Source organism: Panthera tigris, chromosome X (assembly GCF_018350195.1).
Source record: "Panthera tigris isolate Pti1 chromosome X, P.tigris_Pti1_mat1.1, whole genome shotgun sequence".
Taxonomy (NCBI): Eukaryota; Metazoa; Chordata; class Mammalia; order Carnivora; family Felidae; genus Panthera; species Panthera tigris.
The window spans coordinates 94451909-94478682 of NC_056677.1; the positions used below are offsets into that span (position 1 = coordinate 94451909).

Here is a 26774-nt window from a genome sequence, read left to right on the forward strand (position 1 = left end):
GCTTTTTTAAAAATTGGTCTTGAAATCTTCATTATATACCCGTATCTGTCAAGTTAGAGGCCCAAAGGCTTAAATGACAGAAACTATTACTTTGTATCTTGTGTGTGTGTGAAGGGGATGGAATTTCAAATGTCTTTGATGCCTTTGAGCCATAAATCGTGTTTCAGAATTCTGTGAAGGAGATGAGGTAGCTGTCATGATTAGACCAGTATTCTACTCTTATAAAATGACTCACGACAAACGTTGTGAGAGTATTTGCTTATACTTTACAAGGTACCTGAAAATCGGTGGTGGTGGAATTTTGGTGCTGTTACTGTATCGTGGTAGTAATAGTGATTTCGGTGCCCACGTATTCGTCCCGGGTTTCCATCAGGTGGGGATCGTGTAAGTTTTATTTCTCCTTATTTCAACAAAGCTAAACCTCTGACTCCGATACCCGGCTGAAGTGAAAAGTGTTTTCTCGGTTAACAAGTGCTATATCTGAGAACGTATACGCAGGGTATGTAACAATGCAGGAGACACGTCCAGTGACGAATAGATAGGCTTTCAGTTTAGCTCAAAGTCAAAGCTAAAATTGTATCGCTAGTGATTTTTGAGTTGTAACATCATAATATTTTGCCTTGAATTGAAGCATGTTAGTTAACTAGTCTGATCTTGTGATGTGTGTGTACGTGTGTATATGTGTGTGTATACATATATATATATTGCCTCCATGTGTGTGTATATGTGTGTGTGTATACACACACACACACACACACACACACACACACACCTGAAGGTTGCCCTTGGCTTCAGTGTTAATTTTCACAGGAAAGGACAATGGGAATACCCCTCAGAGGTCAATTAATTTCATCAGCAGCAGAGACATTTTGTCATGAATTATTCAGATATTTAGGGAGTGTTGATGTTTACTTAGGAAATATGGACGGGCTTAGACCTTTGAAAAGGAGAGAAGGCAGTTTCAATCCAAGGAGTTAATACAACCTTAGCTTTGTAAAGATGGGAGAAGGAGAGGTGTCACTGTGATGTTTTATCTTTGGCTTTGATAGTATTCTCCATCACAGGGAAAGGGGCTTTTCGACTATGATAAGGACATATATTAAATATCTGTGGGACCCTTGCCTGGTAAGAATTTAAAGAATGTCTTCAATCTGACTAAATTGAAGTGAATGTTTCCATTATTGGAAAGGTTACTAACCTATTTTTAAATAGCCATTACTTCAAGATCTTATCCTTTTTTTTTTTATTATTAAGTACAAAAAGAAGACAGGCAACGTTTACTTTAAATGGAAGTATTTGATATGCCTCCAGGAAATGACACAGGATTAGCCACCCTTTGGGGTTTAAGTGACTCCTAGATATTGGTACTTGAAAAAAAAAGATCAATTCGAATCTAGCCAATGCTAGATTCTAGAATAGAATAGAGGTGTTTCCAGAAAATGAACTTGTTTCTTAAGAGAGCTATGTAGGGCAAAATCATGAGATGTCTGGAGTGATGGGTTCATGGGTGTTTATTGTACTGTTTCCTCTTTTGTGTATATTGAAACGTTTTCATAATAAAACATTTGAGCATAGCTTTAGTTTGGGGGCAATTGACATTTATTTCCAAACATTAGTTTTACCTAGAAATTGCAGATCTGTCGAAACATGATTTGCCGCGTGATGTGTGTCATTGTAAAGGTGAACTGTGCTGCCTGATTGTCAAAATTGTAGCAAGTACAAACGTGTGTGTTGGGGGGGAGCAAAACTTTCTGTTTGACTTTCAGCTCAATTCAAAGGACAGGCTGCAAACATCTTGAGTAGTTTTGTAGTATCTTGAAGCATTAAACAAGAGGAGATAGTTAAAGCATGCTAATAAGGCAATTGCATGTGAAGAATGTGGGAACATTATTATGTCTTGACTACTTTGTTCACAGCTTTCTCTAACAGACTGCATTTTTTAAAACCACAGGAGGCAACTATGTAGGCTATTTAAGTATGTTCACTTTCCCTACTTGCCTCCATCAAAGTTTCTTCACACATTTAGTAGGTGCTTAATGTGGGCCAAGATACAAAGTCAAATAAGATACTAAACCTGCTTTCAAGGAGCTCACAGACTAGTGGAAGAAATAGACAAGGAGATGTTCATACTGAAAGGGGCGAGGCTACGGGAATTGGGGAAGGGAAGTTAGTGGCTAGCAGCTAGAACTCCATGGTGTGCCTCCTTTAAAATTTTTTTTAACGTTTATTTATTATTGAGAGACAGACACAGAGTGTGAGTAGGGGAGGGGCAGAGAGAGAGGGAGACCCAGAATCCGAAGCAGGCTCCAGGCCCCAAGCTGTCAGCACAGAGCCCAACGTGGGGCTCGAACTCACGAACCGTGAGATCACGACCTGAGCCGAAGTCAGTCGCCTAACCAACTGAGCCACCCAGGCGCCCCAGTGCTGTGCCTCCTTTAAAACAATGCAAACAGGGGCACCTGGGTGGCTGAGTCCTTTGAGCGTCCGACTTTGGCTCAGGTCATGACCTCGCGGTTCGTGGGTTCGAGCCCCGCGTCGGGCTCTGTGCTGACCGCTCAGAGCCTGAAGCCTAGAGGCTGCTTGGGATTCTGTGTCTCCCTCTCTCTCGTCCCTTGCCCCACTCACGCTCTGTCTCTCTCTCTCAAAAATAAATAAACATTCATTTAAAAAGATCAGAGTTAGCCTTGAGTCACTGGTGAGCTTTCTACAGGCCATTTCTCAATTGACTTGGAATTTGAAACCTATTTTGTCATGGAGGCCGTAGTTAAGGTTTTTCAGGTCACTTCACAAATGTCCCTGAAATGATATACTGTGTTACCTGAAGTAATATAATTATTTTTTAGGTTTATTTATTTATTTTGAGAGGGAGAGAGAGAGAGAGAGAGAGAGAGCACAAGCGGGGGAGGAGTCAAGAGAGAGAGGGAGAGAGAGAGAATCCCAAGCAGGCTCCGCACTGGCTGCACAGAGCCCAGCGCGGGGCTTGAACCCACAAACCGGGAGATCGTGACCTGAGCGGAAACCGGACGCTCAGCCAACTGAACCACCCAGGCGCCACAGAAGCAATGTATTTTTGTGTTCATACTCTTTTAATCCAAGTGCGTTATAGTTCCGTCAGCCAGTTCCTTTATTCTCTGTAGTCCTCGGTTCTGGATAACCTAACAGAATACACAACAGTGCCTCATGGGAAAATGCTGTCAGTTTCATTTGGGGTCACCTAGCCATGTCCTCTGTTAAGTTTTCCCAATTTGTGGCTGCAGTGTCAAGTAGAATTAGCAGAAGATCTAGGCTTGAAAAACAGCTTCACTGAATAAAGTATGCGGTACAAATGCATCGGCATCAGAAGCCGTTTGTAATAATGCTCAAGTGCTGGAGTAGTCGACAGTAAAATCCGTCGCCACTTCTTCGTGCTTGAACCTTTCCTGAACTTTCAGATCTAGGAACCTGTGACGTCTGGGGGGCATTTAGAGTTTGGCTCAGTTGTTTTGACTTTCAGAGCAACAAATCCTTAAAGTTTTCTAAAAATAACGGCAGACAACTTGCTTGCTCCTTGAGAAAAATCAGCTGTTACGTTTAAGAACTAATCGCTAAAACAAAACAAAACAAAACAAGAACACCGGGGCTCCTGGGTGGCTCAGTCGGTTGAGCTTTTGACTCTTGGTTTTGGCTCAGGTCATGATCTCCCGGTTCGCAGGTTCGAGCCCTGAATCGGGGAGCCCAGCTTGGGATTCTCTCCTCCTCTCCCTGCCCCTCCCTTGCTCTCTCAAAAATAAATAAACACTAAAAAAAAAAAAAAACCCACAAAAAAACTATGGGTGCCATAGTGATGGCTTACGTATGAAAAGAATCCTTAAAAAGTAAATCACACAGATACTTGAGTGTTTGGTTATGTTTGTACTAAGTTATTAGCACCCATCCAGTGGGAGTGGTTCTTCACTGTACTTAGCATTTAAGAGGCTGAAATTAAGTAATATTAAATACGGTGAGGCACAAGCCTGTCACATAGGGGAAATGAATGTGCCACAAGGCGTGGTAAGCAGTTGTGTCCCGATTTTTCAAAAGTACAGCCTGTTTGGGGTGCCTGGGTGGCTCAGTCGGTCGAGCGTCCGACTGTTGATCTCAGCTCGGGCCCTGATCTCAGGGTCGTGAGTTCGAGCCTTGCGTTGGAGCGTGGAGCCTACTTAAAAGAATTTACAGCCTGTTTTAACATTAATGTTTTGAAGAAAGAACTTTTAGAATTCTATAATATACAGTCTTTACTGAACCTGTTACCTGTGTTCTGTATATTTTACACAATCCTTTTTAGTGGTTTCAATACAAGAATTAGTGAATCCCTTATCCTTTAAGTAATGAGAACAAGTTAGTATTGGCTACAGGGGACACTATCTACATTTTCTGATAACTGTGCATACTTCTCAATGCCACAGTCACTTTTGTTAGGAGCTTTTCAATGATCTTCCATACTCTCTAATAGGCGTGGGCCTTCTTTCCACAAAGCAGTGTTTTTGCTTTTACAGTAAGAATACTTAATTACCTCCACTCACACACACGCTTTTTTTTTTTCCAGTTTATTTCTTTTTGAGAGAGAGAGAGAGCGCATGAGTGGGGGAGAGGCAGACAGAGAGAGGGAGAGAGAGAATCCCAGGCAGGCCCCACACTGTCAGTGCAGAACCCAGTGCAGGGCTCGAACCCACAAACTGAGATCATGACCCGAGCCGAAGTCGGAGGCTTCGCCGACTGAGCCACCCAGGTGCCCCCCACACGCTTTTAATTTTACATTTGCTGCACAGCTTTGTGTCTTGGGCAAAATCCTGTAACTACCCTAGGCTCTTGTTTCTTCCCCAATACAGCTTCCATAGTCATTGGATATTGGGCTTGCTGGGAATTAGCACTACCCTCAAAACATTGAGTCGTGCCTCTGCCCGGGACCCGACGACGTGAGAGGTGGATACAGAGAGGAGTCCTTAGTGGGAGAGAGGGAAAGGGGAACGGGGCCGGATAGAACAAACAGTAGTGATGTAAAGTTAACAGGACATGTTCAGAAGGATGGTTGTGATCCAAAAGCTAATTTTGGGGGTGCCTCAATGGCTCAGTCGGTTAAGCGTCCCACTCTTGATTTCAGCTCAGGTCACGATCTCCGGTTTGTGAGGTCGAGCCCCGCATCGGGCTCTGCGCTGACAGTCTAGAACCTGCCTGGGATTCTGTCTCTTCCCCCTCCCTTGCTCTCTCACTCTCTCTCTCTCAAAATAAAAATAAACTTTAAAAAAAGCCAAGTTTGAGTGTTTGGAAGTGGAAAACTGGTTAGTGTGCCTGGTAGGACCGCTCTAGAGGACATAAATATCAGGCAGAGATTTAGACAAGCCGTTTTAGGCATAAGCAATGATAGCTTCCTTAAAGGGCGACCAACGGGATCGAAATGGTCGTGGGCACTAGCTGTGGGCCACTTTTGACTCAGAAAATATGTATTGAAAATGCACTGTGTGCATTATTCTACGTGCTGTGGTGAATACAGAGATACGTGAGCTGTACTTCCAGTCTGATAAAGGTTATGGTCTTGCTGGGGGGCAAGAAATTCACTCAATAAGCTGTCGTGGAGGAGTCTACAATAGCAAAATGGTTGAGAATCCTGACTGTAGTGGCAGGCAGACCTGGGTTTGAGACCTGGCTCTACCTCTCAATAGCTGTGTGACTTTGGGAAAGTTACACAACTTCTCTGAGCTTACTTGCTCTTCTGTAAAGTGGGAATAACAGTATCACCCAGTTTAGAGACTTTTTTTTCTAAAAACGTCTCTAGAGAGATGTAACTTCCATAATATATATATATATATATACATATATATATATATATATACATATATATATATATATATACACATACAGCATTTAGCAGAATGCACGTAAATAATAAGCCTTCTGTAAATGTCAGCTGTAATGTAAGCTTACAATGATATGTTATTATACTATCTTAATGATTATTATTACCTACTCTGTAGGCACTGCGATCAGGGCTGGGAATATGAAGATGAAAATGGGATATGGCCCTTTCCATCAAAGAGCTCTCTTATAAATGCTGTCCTTGTGGTGACAGTATTTTCCCATCCAGACATTGGTACATAGGCTGTGACAGTAAAACAAAAGATTTAAAATTGGAGCTGTCCGGGGGTGCCTGGGCAGGCTCAATGAGTTTAAGCATCCGACTTTGGCTCAGGTCACCATCTCGCGGTTCGCGAGTTCGAGCCCCGCGTCGGGCTCTGTGCTGACAGCTCGGAGCCTGGAGCCGGCTTCGGCTTCTGGGTCTCCCTTGCTCTCTGCCCCTCCCCCACTCGTGCTCTGTCTCTCAAAACTAAATAAACATTTAAAAAAGTAATAATAAAATAAAATTGGAGCTGTCTGAAAGAAGAAAACACAGCCAGTACCGGGCAGAGGGGCTTGTTACTCTCAGGTGGGTTCAATCTGAAGAGACTCCCTTAAAGGTGCTTTTTGAAGGGCAGATGGGAGATGGGTGGAGAACATTCCACCGGAGAGAAGCACAGAGGAGAAGGAATGGGAACGGGAAGCTCCGTGGCCTGCTTGGGAAACGGTATCTTTCTCGAGTGAGTCGAGGGTGCCGGGCACGTGATGGGAAGTGACATCGCAAAGACACGCAGGGATCGGTACAGAAACGTGTGGGGCCTTGAGTGTCGTGCATAAACGGTGGGACTTTGTTTCGTGTAGAACAGGTCGTAGATCATCTCCCCAGGGCGCCGGCAGTGTTAAGATGGCATTGGAGGGACACGAGGGGCGATAGACCAGCTAAAAGGCTTTTGGCACGGGCCGGACCTGAGGTAATAAAGGGGGTATGCTGGGAGAACCCGGACCGCTTAATTATTTACTTCACCCTCCCTCTGTTTCTTGTGGCCCAACTTCGGCCTCAGATCTGGAACCCTGGAGACGGAGGAAAGTGGGCAACTTGAAAGGGAAAGCTGAGGCGGCAGGAGAGGCAGTTGAAAAGGCACTAAGGGGGCAGCGAATTCAACGTAGGCGCTTTGGCTTTCCTGACTGGGATCCTTCTCACTGACCTTCTGGTTTCCGCTCAGGTCATGATCCCGTGACGGTGCGGAGCCTGCTTCGGATTCTCTCTCTCTCTCTCTCTGCCCCTCCCCTGTTCATGCTCGCTCGCTCGCTCGCTCTCAAAAATAAATAAAGAAACCTAGAAAACCAAAGGTCTTCTTTGGAAAACCTTTCCTGACCCTCCCCACTCAGGAAACACTAATAGCCTGGTGGCACCAATATCATGTGTCTGTTTTGCTATTTCTGCCACTAGATAGTAAGCCCTTCAAGAGAAGGGGACTTGGGGTCCTAATTCTCTCCATATGCAGCACCCAACCCAAGCCTGGTGCCTGCCAAGCCTTCCATGAAGGCTGGGATGTGAACGGAGGAGTGAGTGACTGCGGTGGACGGACAGTCAAGTTGAAATCTAGAAAGCCATTGGGAAATACAGGTTTGGAGCTTGAGTAATCCTAGTAAGAGCAGCGGGGCTTTTAGCTCAGGGTCGAGCACCCGCGTGACCTGGAGACCAGTGCTGTTGACTTGCCCAACTAGGGAGGAGGCAGGGCGGCGGTTTCTGTGGGCACGGGTATGTGAAGTGTGGGTGACCCAAAGCGCTGCCTGGTGTGGACAAAGGAAGGTGACCGATCTCGAATTATTCATACATCGCAGAGGCTCTGGAGGTTTCTTCCCTTCACTTATTGTGAAATAGGGTCTTCTTCCATGTTTTCTGGCCACCCTTTGTTGCCTCGCCTTCCCAGTTGTGTTTCCCTGGCACGCTAGTGTGGCGGGGTCTAGGGTTGAATCGCCTCCCCCCCACCCCCAGCCCCCACTTTTATCCCGTAGTTCCCTTTCGGCTTCGAGAAAAAGAAATCCAGAGTTCATCAGCAACTCCTGATTATCCACGGGTGAGTTTCCCAGTGCGGGGCGCCGGGCCTCCTGCCCCACGTGGTCCCGGATGACCAAGATTAGTAAATAGATTATTCCGTCAGCTGCATTCCTCAAGTGAATCGCTTTAGGGAATGAAAACAGGCACCCCTCCTCATCTCCGCCACATACCTTTCAGAATTTGAGTAATAGTTTCAGGTAGCTCCTGGTCGGTACGCCTTTCTCAGCAAAGATTTGTGTTCAGGGTTGAAGTGTAGTTAAACGAGCCAGTGGAGTGGTTTCATAATTGCCGCATTGTTAGTCAAACTCTGTAATTAGGGATGACTTCATAGGCCTAAGATTCCTCTATGGGTGACGCCCTGAATTCAGGCCCGGTTGTACACCATATCCTTTTATGAAAAACACAAACAAACAAGGTTTTGTTTGCTTTTTCTTTTATTCCCCTTTTTGAAAATCTGTTTTCCTTTGTCTCAGATGTTTAGGGAGAGAGAGGATTTGTTTTTGCTGTTGTTGTTGTTTTGGGTTTGGTTTTTTTTTGTTTTTGTTTTGTTTTGTGTGGTTTTTTGGTCCTAGGGGAGGCAGGCATAGGAGCAAGGGAGGAGACAGAATTTGGGACAGTGAGAGAACTCAGAAAAATGCAGAGACCCTGGGAGCTTTTACTTTTGATTGGGATTTCATTTGGCTACATTTAAATGGAAGGAAAATATAGATTTTTTTTTTAAAAACAGCACACTTTCTCTCGCTCGCTCGCTCTCTCCCTCCCTTGTAAAATAAAGTTCAGTTCGTTGGTAAGATAGACTCGGGAGGAAGACCTTTTTCAAAAGTCACCCTTTTCTTTTGGCCTGGCAACCGCATACCGAGAACCTAAGGTTAAACTTCAGCAAGTAAATTTACTTTTTACCTCTTGACCTTTTATTTTTCAGTGCTGATGGGGGGGGGGGGGAATGGGCAGATTGGGAGGAAAATGACAATATTGACAAGCTGTTAGGTGTCTTTTAAAGTGGTCCTGAAATACTTAAAGTAAAATTTGCATTTTTAAAAAATGTCTTCTGGCCACTCTTCAAGTTGTATTTGGAAACTGGCCTTAATGAAGGAGTTAAATTGAGTCATGGGTGAAAAGTGGCTGACAGGTTTTCTTTAGGCCCCTCCTTCTGAAATGATATTGACTAAAGGCCTAGAATTTTTAGGTATGAAGGACATCTTTAGACGCTGTAGTCAATACTTATAGGGAAAATGGAATAACTTTTCATAGATCCCATTTAAAAGGTTCTTACTAGAACTTAGGCCTATTTTTATATAGCCTCTCACAATGATCTAGATATTTATTCCCTGTTTTCTTTCATCAAGGATCTGAAGTTACTGTAGAATAATTTATATATTACAGTGTGCCTTCACATATGCCCTCCTTTTTCATTTTTTTTTTTTTGTATTTTTTAAGTTTATTTTGAGAGAGAGAACCCCAAGCAGTCTCTGCACTAACTGATGTGGGGCTTGAACTCACGAACCATGACATGAGATTAACCGCCTGACCCACCCAGGTGCCCTACATATCCCATCCTTAATCTTCATGAGGACCTGAGAGAAGTAGGTATTATTATTGCTGTCTTCAAATGAGGAGACTGAGGGTCCGATTAAATAATCTTGCTCATGGACACACTGCTAGGAAACAGCAGAACTGGGACACTGACCTTTTCGGATCCCACATCCAAGTCTTCCCATATTTCAAGGCATGCCCCGTGAAGAGAAATAGAGCTGCTGTCATTTTAATTTGTAAGATTTTAATTTTTAAAACCTTAATGTTAAATACCTACCTGGCAGCGCCCCCCCCCCTCAGAATAAATAAATAAACTGGAAAGAAAGATACCATCAGGGGCACCTGGGTGGCTCAGTCGGTTAGGCAGCCGACTTCAGCTCAGGTCATGATCTCAGGGTTCATGAGTTCGAGCCTCGCGTCGGGCTCTGGGCTGACCGCTCAGAGCCTGGAACCTGCTTCAGATTGAGTGTCTCCCTTTCTCTCTGTCCCTCCCCTGCTCGCTCGCGCGGGCTCTCTCTCTTTCTCTCTCTCAAAAATAAATAAACATTTAAAAAAATAAAATAAAAATTGTGACTTTTATCGGGTGCCTGGGTGGCTCAGTTGGTTAAGCATCAGACTCTCGGTTTCAGCTCAGGTCATGATCTCACGGTTTCGTGGGTTCGAGCCCTGCGTCTGGCTCTGTGCTGGCAGTTCAGAGCCTGCTTGAGATTACCTTTCTCTCCCACTCCTTCTGCCCCTCCCCTGCTCACACTGTCTCTGTCCCTCACAAAAGTAAATAAATAAAAATTATTTTAAAAATTGTGACTTTTATCAACTAAAGCATATATGGCAAGGCTTTTAAATTTGACTTTGTATTTAGTAGTGGCTCAGGTGCCTCAGGGTAGCATTTATTTTATGTAATTACAAATAAACGAGATTGAGTTTATTTAAGCGAGAAACTCCTAAACTATTCTGTTTTCCTGGACCATCTTGCCTGGAAATGTTGTTTTGGGGACATATGCATGTTCCAATTCTTTTCATTCTTATTCAGATGTGCCTCCCGAAGTCTCCTGTGAGTTGTAGGTGTTGTTGGGGAGAAAAAAAAAATGTCTTCTTCCACCCTTCTAGGTTCTTTGGCTGGTCTGATTAAATTGACATGATAAAGATTAACAGGAGACATACAGAAGTTTAATAACATAGGGGCGCTGGGTGGCTCTGTCGCTTGAGCATCCAGCTTCAGCTCAGGTCATGATGTCACCGTTTGTGGGTTCGAGCCCCTTGTCGGGCTCTGCGCTGACAGCTCAGAGCCTGGAGCCTGCTTTGGATTCTGTGTCTGCCTCTTGCCCTCTCATGCTCTGTCTCTCTCTCTCTCTCTCCCCGTCTCTCTCTCTCTCTCTCTCTCTCAAAAATAAATAAACATTAAAAAATTTTTTTAAATAAAAAAAAAAGTTTAATAACATATATACCTCCTGCATCCATGGGAGAGACCCTGGAAAACTGAGCACCTCTCTGAAATGGCTGAAGCTACCACTTTAAATACCACTTCTAGGCTAAAAACAAAAGAAGCTGCTGGAGGTGGGGAGTCAGTCATGGGAGGTAACCAGGAAAAGCGCAGTAAACAACAGTAAGCTTGTCATGCAGATTTAAGACTGTGCCTTCCTCCATTAATAAGAGTTTCTAGAGATTTCAATATTCTCTTCCTGTTATAGCCGGGAGATGCCAGGACAAATGGAGAGTTCCCTTATGAATGTAAATATTTTGTACAAAAGGTTAACTTCTCAGTTTCCAGAGCCCCGCCAGTGTTCGCTATTAAAAATAACCAGCTGAAAATAATATGCCAAAGAGGCCTATTTTGGGGTGGTATATTTGCTCCCCTATAGTGTAAAAGAAATCACTTTAGGCTTTCATTGAGATAATTAGACAAGAATAAGAAATTAGAAAACCTGAAAGGAGGGGTGCCTGGGTAGCTTAGTTGGTTAAGCACCTGACTTCAGCTCAGGTCATGATCTCACAGTTCGTGAGTTCGAGCCCCGAGTCGGGATCTGTGCTGAAAGCTCAGAGCCTGGAACCTGCTTCGGATTCTGTGTCTCCCTCTCTCTCTGTCCCTCCCTTGCTCATGCTCTGTCACTCTCTCTCAAAAATAATATTAAAAAAAAAAAATTAAAACCTGAAAGTATATTCTGGTGTCTTTTTTTAATGCTGAGTCATATTGATTTTTTAAAATTGTTATTATCGAAGTGTAGTTGACGTAATGATTCGTTTCAGGTAGATTGCTTAGTGATTCAACAATTCTATACATTGCTCAATGCTCACCACCGTAAGTGTAGTTTCCAACTGTATTAATATTTTAATAAAATTTACCCATTTTATTTCTGAGAGAGAGCGAGCACATGCAAGGGAGAAGCAGAGAAAGAGAGAGGAATCCCAAGCAGGCTTCGTGCTATCACTGCAGAGCCTGCTGTGGGGCTCGAACCCAAGAACTGAGAGATCATGACCTGAACCAAAATCAAGAGTCAGGCGCTGAACTGAACTGAGCCACCCAGGCACCCCTCTGTTAATACTCTTTTGTAAGTAAATGGTTGCCTTGAAGTCATTTCTGTGAGATCGAAGTATTTCCTAATTTTGCAGGAAGAACAAAACTACCTCTTTCCTGGCCTATCTGAACAGAAATGAATATTCTTCCAAGTCTCCAGAGCCTTTTCCCTTCTATCTCTTTATTGCAGCCACTAATTCCCTTTGTGTCCAATTATAATTATTTATACGTTGCCTTCCCCAGACTGTAAATTCCTTGAGGGCAGGAACTAGACCTACAACTGATGCCTAAAATATTGGCAAAAGTGTGTGAGGATAGGTGTGTTGGCGTTGGGGAGGAGCGTGAAGAAGAGGGAAAGAGATTTCTGCCCTGTTCAGCCTTGCGGACCCGCAAAGGGGAGAAACCATGGGGGTGGGGGAGAAGGGTTTAGTCAACAGGGATGAAGCGTGGGGCAGGAGGGGGAGCTATGTCTAGAACCCTCTTTATCTAATATTCCCTTTCGTAAGGGAGTGATAGGGTAGTATGAGAATAAATCACTTGTCTTTGTTTCTTTAACTCAAATACTTTAGATCATTACTGATGCCCAAACTGCCCAAACTGGAAAGGACCTTCAGAGATAAGGAGAAGCCGCATGTTTTGGATTTTCTGAGACAGTCTCACTTTCAAACTTTCTGTGCCCTTGTTGTACATGGTGAAGTTCATGGAGATGGTTAATGATTTCGTATTGAAAACTTGACTATGTAAAACTTGTGTAAAGAAACTTGGAGGGCGCCTGGGTCGTTCAGTTGGGTGAGCGCCATACTCTTGGTTTCAGCTCAGGTCACGATCTCACGGTTTGTGGGTTCCAGCCCCACATCGGGCTCTGTGCCGACAGTGCGGAACCTGCTTGGGATTCTCTCTCTCTCTCTGTCTCTCTCTCTTTCTCTCTCTCTCCCCCCCTTGTGCTCTCTCTCTCTCAAAATAAATAACCTTATTTTTAAACAGAAAAGAAAATTGGAGTAAATCCTATATAGTATTTTTGTAATCAGAAGTGTTAAACATCATAATAGTAAAATAAAGGATACTTTTTAAAAGTACCGTCGTCATTACGTTATAGCTTAACATGAAAAATCGCTTTTTACTCTTAACTTTTTAAAATGCCTACCTCATCTCTAACTGAAGATCTTTCTTTACCTTATAGAGCCTCAGACTACTCTGAAAGGTGTTTTTACCCAACTTATCTACTGAGACATTTGTCCCTCTTTCGTGACATTTTAACATCCTAGGTAAGAAAAGTTTATGAAGAAGCAAGTTCTGTTTTCTGTTTTTTAAAAGTCTGTTTTTCTAACCAAGGAGCCACCTCTGGTGGGGGATGTTGATAATGGTGTTGGCTGTGCATGTGACTGCTGAAGGATTGCACAAGGCCTGAAATCTCTGTGCTCCCTGTTCAGTTTTACTACGAACCTAAAAGTCTGCTATAAAAATAAAGTCCTTAAAAAAGACTGAGAAAAAATAAATCCCCCTCCCCCCTCAAATAAACAAACCCAGAGCAAGACATAATTATTTTTATTCCTCTCTGTCCAAAAATTGTGGACAGGCTTGTATTTGGGGATTCCCCATTGTGATACAGACCTCCTTCCTCTGTTGCGGAGCTCAGGAAGATTTTTCTATAAAGGTCCAGATCATAAGTGTTATGGGCCAAGAGGCAAAATCAAAAATATTATATTATTAATATCAAGGATGTAATAATATTATTTCCACGAATTTTTGCTGACAAAATTCAAACTATACTACTACTACTAATAATAGAGTACTTTTTTGTAATACACATCTACTGATGAGAAAAATAGAATTCGCTCTTGGAGGGGGATAACCTTTCCCTTAATTAGGGCTCAAAGTTAACGTGCCTTATCAAAACTGACTGCAAATGTTTTTCTTTCTTTACAAACCATATTTAGCTTGGGGGCCGTGCAGAAATAGGCAGTAGTTCAGATGTGGCCCACAGGCCACAGTTTGTCAACCCCAGCTCTGTTGGTTAAGTGGGTAAAATAGGGCCCGGTCAGAATGCAAATTATGTATTTGGAACCCAATTATGTGTTAAACCCAAATTATGTAAGTTATGTGAACGCTCCTTTAATGGGAGTGATTGATAGGTGTTAGTATCCTATTTGAAAATCAATGTTTTCACAAGGACTGGTTTTATTTATTTATTTTAAATGCTTATTTATTTTTGAGAGCAAGAGAGAGACAGAGTGCAAGCGGGGTGGGGGGGGGGGGCAGAGAGAGAGAGGGAGACACAGAATCCGAAGCAGGCCCCAGGTTCCCAGCTGTCAGCACAGAGCCCGACGCGGGGCTCGAACTCACAAACGGCGAGATCATGACCCGAGCAGAAGCTGGACTCTCAACGAACTGAGCCACCCAGTGCACCCTTAGTGATTTATTTATTTATTTTTAATGTTTATCTATTTTGAGAGAAAGAGCACGAGTGGGGGAGGGGCAGAGAGAGAGGGAGAGAGGGAGAATCCCAAGCAGGCTCCATGCTGTCAGCTCAGAGCCCGACGCAGGGCTTCGTCCCGCAAACTGTGAGATTATGATCTTAGCTGAAACCAAGAGCCGGACGCTTAACCAGCTGAGCCACCCAGATGCCCCCGCAATGAATGATTTTAAAGTGACTTAATGGAAAAAATGGTAACTGTGTGAGGTGCTGGATGTGCTAACTAACCTTGTTGTAGTAATCATTTCACAGTATGTTAGTATATCCAATCATCGTGGTATACACCTTAAACGTACACGATATTACATGCCAATTATATCTCAATAAAACCGGAAAAAAATGTAAAGAGCCAGTAAGAAAGAAAGAGAGATAAAGGCTTAATCGAACCGTTCCATTGTACGTGAGTCTTTGGCCAGGCGATTTTGACTTTTAGTTTTGGCATGAATAACCAAGAATTTCTAGGATGTATCTCTTTCCTGTCATTGCTGGGTACCTTGCCCCTTCCTTACACTTAGGAGCGTAAGATTTTGTTCTTGAAAGGAAGATTCAGAGACTTTTTTGGTCTGAATAACTTTTGGTAAATCATGACTTCTCATGTGTTTGTTTTCTTCATGATGGCTTTAGCTATAAATGTGGGAACGTATTCAGATGCTTTTAGCAGTTTGCAATTCTGTTTAAATTCTAAGATGAGAATTTCACAGGAATGCTTATCGTACATTCATCACAAACATCGCTCAGTCGTAAACCTTTTTGGTTTTGTCTTTAGACCTTTAAATGGACGAGATGGCTACCACTCAGATTTCCAAAGATGAGCTTGATGAACTGAAAGAGGCCTTTGCAAAAGTTGGTGAGTATTTTTTACAGCGTTACCTATAGTAAAGCAATAATTATGTGGCCCTGATAAAAGTTATTTCTCTAAAAAATTATATGAATGGTTAATCGTGAACCGTAGGGCAAGGTAGTTAAAATCAACGGGATAAAGTTTTAGGAGCAACACGTTAAACTATTATTTCTAATTACGTCTATTATCTAATATGGTCAAGGGCTGGCTGAATGGCTCCGTTAATAGAGCGTGTGACTCTTGATCTTGGGGTCATGAGTTCAAGCACCGTGTTGTGCCCAGAGATTACTTAACAATAAATAAATAACAAACAGGGTGATGTACTTCTTTGTAAAAAAAAAAAAAAAAAAAAAAAAAAAAAAAAAAAAAAAAAAAAAAGTGGTCCTATGAAATAAATTCCACAGCATACCAATAAGAAAAATAAAAAAGGTAGATTATCTAATATGGTCAAAGGTTTTTAGTCCTGGGTACCAGTCCTTCACTGGGGGCCACTGTGGCTCCTGAAATTCTTAGACAAATCTTTGGTTGTTAACTGTATTATATAGCATATATTTCTTAGGAGAGTATTGGAGCCTTCACCATATTCTCAGAGGGACGTGTGACCCCTGAAAACATTAGGTGATTCCTTCAATTAGCTGATGCTTTGCCTTTCCCTGATTAGCTTGGCTTTGTGGCCTTTTTCATGGAGCTTCTGTGTCTTTGGATAACACAGTCTGTTCAACCTTCTCACGTTAAGCTGTAGTAGCAGCATAAGATGGGAAGACGTAGCATGCCATTCGGTTTTTCCTTAAACATCACAGAACATGTCTTAGAATTTAGCAGCTATGGAAGCAGTTGATAGTATTTACATTCCAAATTTCAGTGCTCATGTCCTATCAATAGAAGATAGTGAGAAAACAGGGTAAGAACTGATGATTGATGTATGTACTCACGTGAGTCAACATGGGCCTAAAGAGGTAAGCTTCGGGGCGCCTGGGTGGCTCAGTCGGTTAAGCGGCCGACTTCGGCTCAGGTCATGATCTCGCGGTCCGTGAGTTCGAGCCCCGCATCGGGCTCTGTGCTGACGGCTCAGAGCCTGGAGCCTGTTTCAGATTCTGTGTCTCCCTCTCTCTGACCCTCCCCCGTTCATGCTCTGTCTCTCTCTGTCTCAAAAATAAATAAACATTAAAAAAAAATTTAAAAAAAAGAGGTAAGCTTCTAGTATGTGGTATCTCCTTGATCAAAGGGTGTCAAGTTAGATCATAATGATCTGTTATTTAAATCAGAACTGACTCTCTGACCTATGTTACAAACCTCATTAATGAAAAGCCAGGACATGTACATCTCTATTTCCGTACATTTCGGAACAGCATTTTCTGCGAAGGCGTTTAAGGCTAACAGCAGGCCTTGGGAAGAATAATGATGCCTCACCAGGGTGACTATTCATAATCTCCTCAGAATTCTAAGCAGAGGTGCCCCTGGGTGGCTCAGTCTGTTAAGCTTCCGACTCTTGTTTTCTGCTCAGGTGATTTCGGCTCTCAAGTTCGTGATTCGTGGGATCGAGCCCCACTTCGGGCTCTGCTCTGAGAGTGTGGAGCCTGCTTGGGATTCTCTCTCTCCCTCTCTCTCTGTCCCTCCCCAACTCACGTGTGTGCACACTCTTTCTCTGTCTCAAAATAAACATTAAAAAAAATAACCCTAAGTGGAAAAAATTGGGTAGGCCTGAATCGAACATAATTTTCTGGGTGTCTATGAGAAAAAAAAAAAAAAAAGGAGTCTGTTAACTGGCCATAGTTACTACTTACCATAAGGAGAGTATTATCTGGTACTTTCCTGATGTTTGATTGATTGCAAGAAAATGACAGGTGAATTCCTGGCTGCAAGATTTTTTAAATCTCATTATTCTATAGAAATATCCTTGTCATAATTGTTTTAGCATCGCATATCCTTTGAACCTTCTTTTTTTTCTTATGTTCGTCTTTCAGTATGAGGGACGGCCTAATTTCTGTCTTTATGAATAGAATCTTGGGGTAAGGACCGTGACTTATTATTGCCATTATTGAATCTTAAAGGCCTCGTTTCCTCAAATACATGTTTATCGTTTCATACAGGCCTTGTTCTCATGTGCAGCACCTTGAAAACAATTGTGTGCAATTTCGTTTTAAAATTAAAGCTCTTCAAATATGTTTTACTTGAGGGCACTGAAATACTCTTATCCGTAAAAGAGCTTAACTGCTCCTCAAAAGCTTTAAAGACACAAAGAGGGTTGACCAGTTATCTCCACATAGGAACCAGGGTTAAGTACAAAACATGAGGGATCAGTTAGAGCTTGGACTGAAGGCAAGAGTCACTGTAGAACTACTGTCTATTTTAAATCCTGCACCTTGGGGCGCCTGGGTGGCTCAGTCGGTTGAGCGTCTGACTTCGGCTCAGGTCATGATCTCACAGCTTGTGAGTTCGAGCCCCGCGTCGGGCTCTGTGCTGACACCTCAGAACCTGGAGCCTGCTTTGGATTCTGTGTCTCACTCTTTCTCTGTCCCTAACCCACTCGCATTGTCTCTGTCTCTCTCAAAAATAAGTAAACATTTAAAATCAATCAATCAATCAATCAATCAATCCTGCAGGGGTTAGGGTGGACGGGGAGTTTCCCAAAGACAGCAGATTGGATCATACGTCCTACTGATGTCCCTAATAGACATATATTTATTTCAAATAGGGGTGCCTGGGTGGCTCAGTCGGTTAAGCATCTGACTTTGGTTCGGGTCATGATCTCACGGTTCATAGGTTCGAGCCCCTTGTCGGGCTCTGCGCTGACAGCTCGGAGCCTGGAGCCTGCTTCGGATTCTGTATCTCCCTCTCTCTCTGCCCTTCCCCCACTCACGCTCTGTCTCTCAAAAACTTGTTTCTGCCCCTTAGTAGTTTGCTAGTAACACTTGACAGATGTCCCCCCGACCCCAATATTCTAACTCTTTTTCTGGCACACTGTATAAAATGATGTTTGTGGGGGCGCCTGGGTGGCTCAGTTGGTTAAGCATCCGACTTCCACTCAGGTCATGATCTCACAGATTGTAGGTTCGAGCCCTTCATCGGGCTCCGTGCTGACAGCTCGGAGCCTGGAGCCTGCTTTGATTCCTGTGTCTCCCTCTCTCCCTGCCCCTCCCCCACTCACACTCTGTCTCTCTCTGTCTCTTTCTCTCTCTCAAAAATAAACATCAAGGGGCACCTGGGTGGCTCAGTCGGTTGAGCGGCTGACTTCGGCTCACGTCATGATCTCACAGTCCGTGAGTTCGAGCCCCGCGTCGGGCTCTGTGCTGACAGCTCGGAGCCTGGAGCCTGTTTCAGATTCCGTGTCTCCCTCTTTCTGACCTTCCCCCGTTCATGCTCTGTCTCTCTCTGTCTCAAAAATAAATAAACGTTAAAAAAAATTAAAAAAAAAAATAAGTAAACATCAAAAAAATTTTTTTTAATTCCTAAGATACGCAGACCCTTATTACTCTATATGCTGTAAATGGAAATTCCAGAGTCCACAATTCCTGCCTCTTCTGCATATTATTCTTTTGCATTCCCCACTCTGTATCTAGCTCAGTGTTGCATACACATCAGGTTCTCAATAAATATTTAATGACTGAATCCCAAGGAATTATACATAATCTTTTCTTGCTCTGAGATTTTGTCACTATCAACTGTAAACTAAAAGGGCCTTTGTTGCGAAGATTTTCATCATGGTGGAATTTATTACTAAAGGTTTTGGCCATCACATTGTAGCACATAAAATTTATATATATTTTTCAGCATAATAAAGGCTTGTAAGTAGTGTGTCTTTTAGAATAGTGTTTAAAGACCCAGCTGAATCTTTTGATTTTCCTTTAAAACCTCTGTAGTTTTTAGTTATTAGTTACGGAGCCCTCAGGCAACTGTCAAAGGTGTTATGGAAATCTTTTTTTTGTTTTTCATTCAGAGAAACGTGATTTGAAATTTTTTTTAATATTTATTTTTATTTTTGAGAGAGAGAGAGAGAGAGAGAGAGAGTGAGAGAGAGAGAGAGAGAGTGCGAGCAGAGCAGGGGCAGAGAGAGAGAGGGAGACACAGAATCCAAAGCAGGCTCCAGACTCTTGCCTGTCGGCACAGAGCCCGATGCGGGGCTTGAACTCACAAACCTCAAGATGACCTGGGCTGGAGTGGGACACTTAACCGACTGAGCCAACCAGGTGCCCCAGGGAAACATGATTTTAAAAACAAGCTCTAGAACTGATTTTCCTGTCAAGCACAATTTTTCTTATTGGTGGGGGGACGGCAGGGAGGGCTACTTTGTTCGGTGGTGACAAAATATGGAAATCATTATGTGATTTTTTTTTTCCCCCATCTATTAACAATAATAGCCTTGATTATCTCTTTAGAAATTCAGCAAAATCATAGTGTGTGAAGAAACGCTCTGTAATTACTGCTAATCGTAGGTTTTGTCCAATCAATTAATAGTGCTTTGAAATTCTCTTTACTAGCAATACATTGCGTATTAAGATTTAAAGTCCCTCTTTCATTTTCTGCACCTGCTTAGTGTTACACTCCAAGCAGTACATTTTCATTTAATTATTTCAATTTTCTCAACGTTTGTTTCCAGGATTTCCCACTGGGATAGCAGAAGCCGTGGTGCTGGTTGTTTTTGTTTTGTTTTTTTCCTACTTCATAATGTTTCCGTTTTAATTTAAACGCCTAGAAGTTCTTTCTAAAAAAAAAAAAAAAAACAAGAATAAATAAAACTTTCAGAGCTAGAAGTCCTTTGGGTGATTAGTTGTCATAAAGATAAATGTGCATAATGTGAATCTTTTCAGATTGGCTTTAGCCCTGCAAACACTGACATCTGACTTCTTTCCTAAGCACGCTACTGAGAACAAAAACACAAATTCAGCATTTTTGAAATAAAAGAATAACGGGGTTTTGTAAATGACTAGGAATACTGTGGGTATATTCCCTTGTGGCTGCCCACCACACTAAGTCAAAAAATTTTGGTTATGGTGATTTTCTCCTCCCAGGAAGCAGAGTTGTTTCAAGTTACTCGATATTCTGTAGTACATAAAAACCACATCAGGATGATGCCACAAAGAGGAGAGTGGTTTAGTTTAATTTACTTCCAGTATTCAATAAAACTACACCAGTGCATATTTGTTTAATTATGACTTAAAAAATAAAAACTATAGCCCAACCCCTCCCCCCCCCCCCAGGAAAGAAACTTAACCTGGGCTGTTTCCCTGAGCCATCTGGTTAATTATCGGGGGAATATTAGAGATGGAGGTCTTGGGAGAGGCTGCAAACCCTGTTTCGATGGTGTGGAAGATAGACGCACAAATATGTGAACGTGCAAGGTGAGGAGCAAGGGCACACGTGCGTGAGAACGTGCTCTGGGAGCATGGGTGGAGGCGCATCTATGTTTTTAAAGTGGGAGAGTGGCGGCAGGTGGCAAATGATGGCCAAACCGCTGGAAATTTTGAGGTGGAAAAGGATCAATAGACAACATTTTTGATCGCTTGGTCTCAGCCTTCTAATCTTGCCCAGCCTTCAGCTATACTTGACCTCCACCTTTGAGGATCCACTATTAGGATGAACTCTTAGGTAGCGACCTCTCTTCTGCCCTTAGCTGGGACTCATTAAACTGCCTCTTCCATTGGCTGGACTGAGCTACCTCAATAGGTATAAGCTGTGAGAGGCAAAACTCACGTTTAGTTAAGCATCTGGAGATGTTTAGCAGCTGCCTTTTCTAAAGTTTTAATGCCTAATGAAAGCTCGACTTCACTGCTTAGATCTGAGGATGGAATATAATCTAAATTCTTCGGCACAAGCCTTTTGGCCAAGTCTTTTAAATCAACATTCCATTTGCTTCCATGGGCATTCAGGATCGCGCATGTGTGCGCGCACACGTGTGCAAATGCGTTACCGTTAGACTCACAGGTTCCTTTTATCGTTGTGTTAGTGCGAAAAATTTTGTGGAATATATTGGCTCAACTAAATGGAACTTTTAAACCCAGCTCTTCTGAAAGGATGTGCATCTGTACTTGATTGGTTTTTCTTCTTTAAGTCCTAATGAGCACTGTCCGGGAAGGGTTAGTTAGTAAAGACGTTGAATACGTGTTGCACATGAGGACACACATATGCAACCTCTTTATAGAGAAAGACACTAGATTTAGACGGATTCAAGGATGGTTAAAGCAACACACACACACACACACAACCTGGGGGTCAAAGGAAATCCCACTCTTTCTTACTGTCAGATTTATAAGACGACGTAGCACCGCAAGAGATGCGTTTGAAGTGATAAATTGCACCACATAGCACCTGGACATGGGCAGTGTAAAACAGCAGCTAAAATCAAAACCACTTGAATTCTGGCTCAGCTTTCTCCAGACAAGTACTTAAAATAGCTTAAATAACAGGATGCAAGGGGAGGGAAAACATTTCCTTTTAAGGATATGCATTCTTGGTGTGATTCAAACTTCTGCAGGAACATGGCCGTATAATAAGTTTATTTACTTTAAGGTTGCTTGGGGGAGGGCGTTGAGTTAACGGGCCTTTAAAATAATACATGGTACGAGAGCATAAGGGGGTTTCTTTTAAAGCAGACTGCAGATGTGAACCTACATGTGTCATCAGAGAGAGAGAGAGAGACAGAGAGAGAGCGACAGACAGAATCTGTTGTTACAAACAGTTGGTTCCTGTCTGATGAACTCAGCAGCATTGGGAACCTGTTAGTGATTTCCTTTAAGTGTAGTGATTTTGCTTTAAAAATAGGAACACTTTGTCAATTTATTGAGATTTAGCTGCTCACTTTCTGCAAGAACTTTGTTCAGTGGGTAGATGCGTAGGTTTTTTTTTCCCTGCCATTCATTAATGTCAACTTGCACCGATCATATTTTCTGAACCCAAAAGTTGAGACTTGCTTGCAGAAACATTAAGAATGTTCTGGATAGGGGCGCCTTGGGCGGCTCAGTCGGTTAAGCGTCCAACTTCGGCTCAGGTCACGATCTCACGGTCCATGGGTTCAAGCCCCGTGTCGGACTCTATGCTGACAAGCTCAGAGCCTGGAGCCTGCTTCAGATTCTGTGTCTCCTTTTCCCTCTGCCCCGCCCCAACTCCCTCTCTCTCTCTGGCTCTCTCTCTCTTTCTCAAAAATAAATCAAAATAAATCTCTCTCAAAAATTAAATTTTAATTTAAAGAATTTAAAATTTAATTTAAAGAATTAAAGAGTTCAAGCCCCGTGTCAGGCTCTGTGCTGACAGCTCAGAGCCTGGAGCCTGCTTCGGATTCTGTGTGTCCCTCTCTCTCTGCCCGTCCCCTGCTCATGCTCTGTCTCTCTCTGTCTCAAAAACAAATAAAAACATTAACAAAAATTTAAAAAAAAAAAAAAAGAAAACAGGGTGCTAGAACAGAAGAGTCTTCTAAGTGCAGAACCTGGCCAACTCCATGCCAATGTGTAGGTAATTAAGTGACAAATGAGCCAGAAAGGGGTTCCAGAATATCGGCAGCTTTAATGAGAAAATAAAGGGCCACCATTATGCCAGCAGGTTGTGATGTTAGTTTCCAGTTGTTAAAACTGTTTTTGATCTAGATCTCTGTTTTTGGGGGTCAGCTTATTATTAAATTTTCATGTTTGTATCAAAATGCAGAATAGAAAAAGTTCGCTGTCAAACATAGTTTTGAGATCCTGGTTAATAATGTCACTAATGAGATAGAAGCTTTCTAAAATGCCATTGTGTGATCTCATTTTCTGGCTTTCTAAAGCACAGCATATTAGATCTCTGATAATCGTTCAAGGGTGTGTGTGTGTGTGTGTGTGAGCGTGAGCATGCATGTGCGTGGTGTGTGTGTGTGTGTGTGTGTGTGTTGGCAAGGGATTGGAAATAAAATTAGCATAAAACTCTTTAAAAATAATTGCACCCTATTTTGTCTTTCAAGTACTTTTCCAGCTGGGAGATTTTGTAAAATTAATTGCAAGCTGCCTTTTTAGGCTCCCTCTGCCTTTTTATTGAAACTGAAATTGTTGTCTTCAAAAGATATGATTTAGGACTTCTAAGAAAGGCTTGCGATAATTTACTAGTACTAACACTAAAATGTCTTTGATTACGGGAGGTAGTAAAAGCTAGATCTGCTGATAAAATATGGAAAGATAGCAGAGTAGGTTAAACTTTTAAAATATGTCAAACTAGATGCATATGTTCAATGATTCTTTTCCCCTCTCCGGAAAGATAAAGGATAGCTAGATATTCCAAGTACTTCGTATTTTCACGAGGATTTTATTTTTTTTTTTAACTTTTTTAATGTTTATTTAGAGAGAGAGAGAGAGAGAGAGAGAGAGAGAGAGAATATCCCAAGCAGGCACCACACTGTCAGTGCAGAGCCCGATGGGGGGCTCAAACTCACGAACTGTGAGATCATGACCTGAGCAGAAATCAAGAGTCGGACGCTTAACCGACTGAGCCACCCAGGCGCCCCTTCCACAAGGATTTTAAAGGCACAGTTTCAAGTAAGAGCCAAAGAGATTCTGTCGGATTAATTTCTGTATCTTTGGTATCTAGCTCAGTGCCTGCCACAGAGTAGGTACTCAGCTTTCTCTGGAGGTCGACTTCTGCCCAAACAAGTTCACATGGTATTTCTTAATACAGCCAAAGCAGGTTTCTACATTTAGAACAGGAGAAGTCCCAACCTGACAACCATCACTGGTTGTCTACTTGGGTACTCGTTGGTGGGTGTGTTCACTTAGAAAACCAAATTACAGATCTGAAGGCTGCCGGGTGGGGACAGGATTAGAACAAAGGGAATGAGATTGAATGTTATTTAAGAGATATTTCTGTCGTTATGGTTTCCTGGTGAATTGCCATTCAGTCTTCTAGTGCTATTTCTGTATCTTTTGTTATTGTTTAATTCTGTTGTTAAAATGCTCATTAGATTAGAGCATTATTCTCCTAGTTAATACTTGAGAATCAGCAGTTCTACAAAAACTAGTTTTCACATCGCTTGTTATGTGCAAGGTACTGTGCTACATATTGGGGTGGAGATAAAAAGATTCAAAAGAATCTTTACCCAAGAGGTTTGCAACCTAATAAGGAAGATGGCTCTGTAATGACCAAGTCGTATTCCTCCAACCCCCTTTTCAAATGCTCCTGTCAGTTACTAACAGCATCTGTTATTACTACTGTTACTTCAAAATGGAGTTTCTGCATGTGGTTATTGTATGTTAGTTATATTTTAGGGTGAGTACGCTTCCTCGCATCTTTTAATCACATCAGTGAGCTGTCTTCTAATTAATGCCCAACAGAGGTTATTTCACAGAGGGCTCTCACGCAAATGCTCATTCTCCGCATTGCCTACACCTCTAGTCTACCTAAGGCCAATAAACTGCCAAGTAGATCAGACTCTCCGAGCTTTGGTCAGTTTCCTGTAGTTTTGCATTTACAGTTCTCTGATATTTATTTTAAAACCTCTCTACCTTCTGCTTCTATTGTACCACTGAGAACACAAAGGGAACAATGAAGCCCCTGTTGTATGCTAGGTCGAAACTGGAATCAATCACAGGTTAAATTATGCTCAGATATGTCCTTTCAGAAGTCAAGGTAAAGGAGAATACATTTAAAAATATTTTTCTCTCAGAAATTGCCAAGTGGACTTTTTGATAGTTGCAAGGAATCAGCTATCTCTTTCTAAAAGATCGAAAAACGAAGGAGTGTTGTATTTAGATAATGTGATATAGTAGTGATCAGAATGTTGTTACTGTAGGGGCACTTGGGTGGCTCAGTGGGTTAAGCGTCTGGCTCTGGATTTCTGCTCAAGTCATGATCTTGCAGTTGATGAGATAGAGCCCCATGTCAGGCGCTGCGCTGACACCACAGAGCCTGCTTGGGATTCCCCCCCACCCCGCCCCTCCCCTGCCTCTCTCAAAATAATAAACATTTTAAATAAGAATGTTATTACTGTATATTTGTTTTTAAGATGCATTATGATTTTACCTCCAATATCTTTTTAAAGTGTGTGTGTGTGTGTGTGTGTGTATGGTTTCTGAAGTCTTAGCTGCTCAAATTTAGAATCAGAGTGTTAGAATCAGCAAGGGACCTTGGAGGTCATTTGATCCAAAGGACTCCTTTACACATGGGTAAACAAAGACCTACAGAGGTGACTTATGCAAATCCTATGTCACAATACTCCCACTTGTCCTTCAACTATGCTGTATCTCTTTCACTATGCCACACTTACACCCTAGAACTGAGCTCTATTTGTTTTTAATTTTTCTATTTTAACATTTTTTAAAGTTTATTTGTTTATCATGAGAGAGAGGGAGAGAGAGAGAGAGAGAGAGAGCAGGGAGGGGCAGAGAAAGAGGGAGAAGGAGAGAGAATCCCAAGCAGGCTCTGCACTGTCAGCGCGGAGCCCGATGCGGGGCTCGAACCCACGAACCGTGAGATCATGACCTGAGCCGAAGCCAAGAGTCAGACATTTAACTGACTGAGCTACCCAGGTCTCCCTCTATTTTAACTTTTTAAAGAAAATGGGAGAAAGAGATTGATATATGCATGGGAGGAGGTCTATTTAAACTCAAGAATTTCATTCATCAAAAATTGCTAAAATCCTGCCACGGTACCATGTGGATTACTTTGTTCTTTTTAGCAACTGCAGATGTTGCTGCTGGACTGACTTCTGCATATAAACACTTTACTAATGAAGTGTTGGATCTATGGCCTTTCATTAATTCAAAGCAAAGAACGTAAAGATGTGCCCTAGGGACATTGAGCGCCCTTTGTGGAAGGAAATATTCACGATTTTCAGAAGTTTTGGGTAGTTTGAGGATGCCGTTTCGGAAGTATACATACTCTCGGTGATGGATTTAAACGTACTAGTTATGTTTAAGAGTCATTCGCTTACTCTAGAAGTACACTTCATTAAAATGCTCAACTCACACGGGATCCTCACTGTTCTCAAAACATACCAGACACTCTTCCGCATCACCGATGTCGCATGTGCTCTTTCCTCTGCCTGAAATCTCTTCCCCCAGATACCCACGTGATGCGCTCCCTTACCTCACAGAGGTCTTCATCCAGATATAACCTCAGCAAAGTGGCTGTCCTTGACCACTGACCTTTTGAGCTGCATAATTCTGGATCGTGAGTGGGGGTCATGGGCCTTGTAGGATATTTGGCGGCTGTATACACCTCCCCCTGCCCCCCCCCATCGTAGCAACCAAAAATGTCTCCAGACATTTCTGAAGTTTCCCCGAGGGGCAAAATAGCCCCCAGTCTGCGACCCCTTACCCTGCTTTATTTTCCATCATAGCACTTATTTATATTGTGTGATTTTACAGTTCTACCTCACGATATATGTTATTTGCTGTTTAGTTGCCATTAGAATGTGAGCCCTTGGACAGCAGGACTTTCTTTCGTTGGTGGTGACGGCCCCAATTCCCAGAACTGTACCTGGTACAGTTTTAAAGTGACGTGTCAGATAGAGGGGCGGGGCGCCTGGGTGGCTCAGATGGTTAAGCGTCCG

General features: G+C 42.6%; 1 protein-coding gene across 4 annotated transcripts in view; it reads left to right on the top strand.

The window, feature by feature from the left end:
- Positions 1-26774, top strand: part of PLS3 (plastin 3) — a 90993-nt gene that overhangs the window by 31122 nt on the left and 33097 nt on the right. For 2 of the 4 annotated variants that reach the window (XM_042974026.1, XM_015535874.2), the window contains exons 2-3: positions 13138-13222; positions 15197-15277. In XM_042974026.1, the coding sequence (XP_042829960.1) occupies positions 15205-15277 (73 nt within the window). In that variant the 5' untranslated portion in view covers positions 13138-13222; positions 15197-15204. The remainder of the gene's footprint in view (positions 1-13137; positions 13223-15196; positions 15278-26774) is intronic. The other 2 variants (XM_042974027.1, XM_042974028.1) reach the window with 1 other exon arrangement.